Below are 1,865 nucleotides of genomic sequence, written 5' to 3'. Positions count from 1 at the left end.
ACATAGCCACACATAATCGGATTACAAGTTAGGAAAAAGAGGACAAGGGTGGATTACAAGTTAGAAAAAAAAGGATAAGGCAACCCTGATTAATCCAAAATCAAGCTATTCCGACACTAGCATAAAAATTTTCTTTTTTGTGACAACTCACCAAAAATCCTTCTTGTTTTATATAGGATATAGATTGGAAATGAAAAAAATAAATAAATAAATAAACAGAAAGGACGATTAGTTTTACATTTGCAAATCTTATACACGGTTTTGCAAAATATGCTTATAACTTTTTTATAAATGTGTAAAATATGGTTGTACAAACTTCTCAATCACTTTGGATGTTTTAATGCAACTATATTATTAGAGAACGACTACGCTGGACATTCTCGTCAATGATTAATCCTTTTTACTAATTATGCACCATCAAACCACTGTTTAAGTTCACCGATGATAACTGTGGAGGTCGCTTCATAATTTACTTTTTTTTTTATGGTACACATCACAAAAATGGACTAGTTCTAATTTCTTAATTCCCTGTACGATAATTTCACAAACCTCCATTTTTTTCTTTATAGGTCCCCCTCCCCCCAGATGTAACTTATTTACCATCTTCTTACTCCTCATACTTTGCTCATCCGTTCTCCCTCTGCCACCACTTTCCGATGGAAAAAACTGACAGAGAAACTCATGATTTCATGAACGTCGAGTCTTTCTCTCAACTTCCTTTCATCCGTCCATCACCTCTCAAAGAAAAAGGCATAAGGCTCTTCGGCAAAGAATTTGGTGGTGGTGGTGATTCAGCAGCCATGATTTCTGATGACTTTGACAGTACTATTGATGCTTCAGCCGCCACCCATGAAGAATCCAAAGAAATCGGTGAAAGTAGCCGAAAGTTCGAGTGCCATTACTGTTGCAGAAACTTTCCTACTTCACAAGCCTTAGGTGGCCATCAAAACGCACATAAACGAGAACGACAACACGCCAAACGAGCTCACCTCCAGTCAGCGATGGTTCATCGGAGCTTCTCCGAAGCACAAATGTATGGCCTTATGAACTACCACCGCTATGTCACCACAACCGCCAACCCATCACCACCCTACTACCACCAGGCCACCGGCGCCGCGTCAACCATCACCAACTATAATAACAGATTCTACGGAGGTAACTCCTCCTACACATCTCATCAAACACCCATCAATGGCAGTCCATTGGCCTTATGGAGATATCCAAATGCCCAGCCATCAACATTTAACTATGACAATTCAATCAACACCTCGTCATTGATATCTTCGAATGACGGGTTAAGGGCGTCAAGAATCCCTCCAAGCTCTAGTTATATGTATGATTCAAAGCCGAGCGTTCAAGATCAAGTTAGTCTTGACTTGCATCTGTAACATTACATCTCAAAACTTCATAGCCTTATCTACCATTTTCGTCTTATGAGTTTTCTTTAGAAGCATTTTATAGAACTACCATTTCATTTTTATGAAAGATATGATGCTCAAGTAGATATTCATCAAATCTAACAAAGATATTACTGTTATTCAAATGTGCATGTGTATCAATAGGGTTCTAAAGTACATCAACCGAATCCTTTCTTGGTTTCCTTCTATTTGATTATCAAAAACCCTAAACTGGTGGTGATAAAATTAAAATTAGGGCTAAATTATATCAAGAGCAAAAGAACCAGATATTTAGTTTTGGATTTAACATTTTTATTAAATTCTGCAGAAAAAAAAAGAGTTAAAAAGTTATGTAGAGTCAACATCTGGTGGTATCAGTGATTGTAGTGATTGTACCCACAGAAGTAAATGAAGGGTGAGTTCATAAGGAAAAAGAAAGGGTATCACCAAGTAATGTCTTTAAGACCT

General features: G+C 37.3%; 1 protein-coding gene across 1 annotated transcript; it reads left to right on the top strand.

The window, feature by feature from the left end:
• Positions 1-538: 538 nt before the first annotated feature.
• LOC111905314 (zinc finger protein 8) lies at positions 539-1,515 on the top strand. Its single transcript, XM_023901004.3, has one exon. The coding sequence runs from the start codon at positions 657-659 to the stop codon at positions 1,386-1,388; it is 732 nt and encodes a 243-aa protein (XP_023756772.1). The 5' UTR covers positions 539-656; the 3' UTR covers positions 1,389-1,515.
• The last annotated feature ends 350 nt before the right edge of the window (positions 1,516-1,865 follow it).

The sequence above is a fragment of the Lactuca sativa genome, chromosome 6, assembly GCF_002870075.4.
Source record: "Lactuca sativa cultivar Salinas chromosome 6, Lsat_Salinas_v11, whole genome shotgun sequence".
Lineage (NCBI taxonomy): Eukaryota > Viridiplantae > Streptophyta > Magnoliopsida > Asterales > Asteraceae > Lactuca > Lactuca sativa.
Note: the sequence above shows the minus strand (reverse complement) of the source record. Positions and strands in the feature narration are given on the sequence as shown.

What these genes read in the sequence shown, in the direction of transcription:
- LOC111905314 (XM_023901004.3), top strand. Translation starts at nt 657, where the DNA reads ATGGAAAAAACTGACAGAGAAACTCATGATTTCATGAACGTCGAGTCT.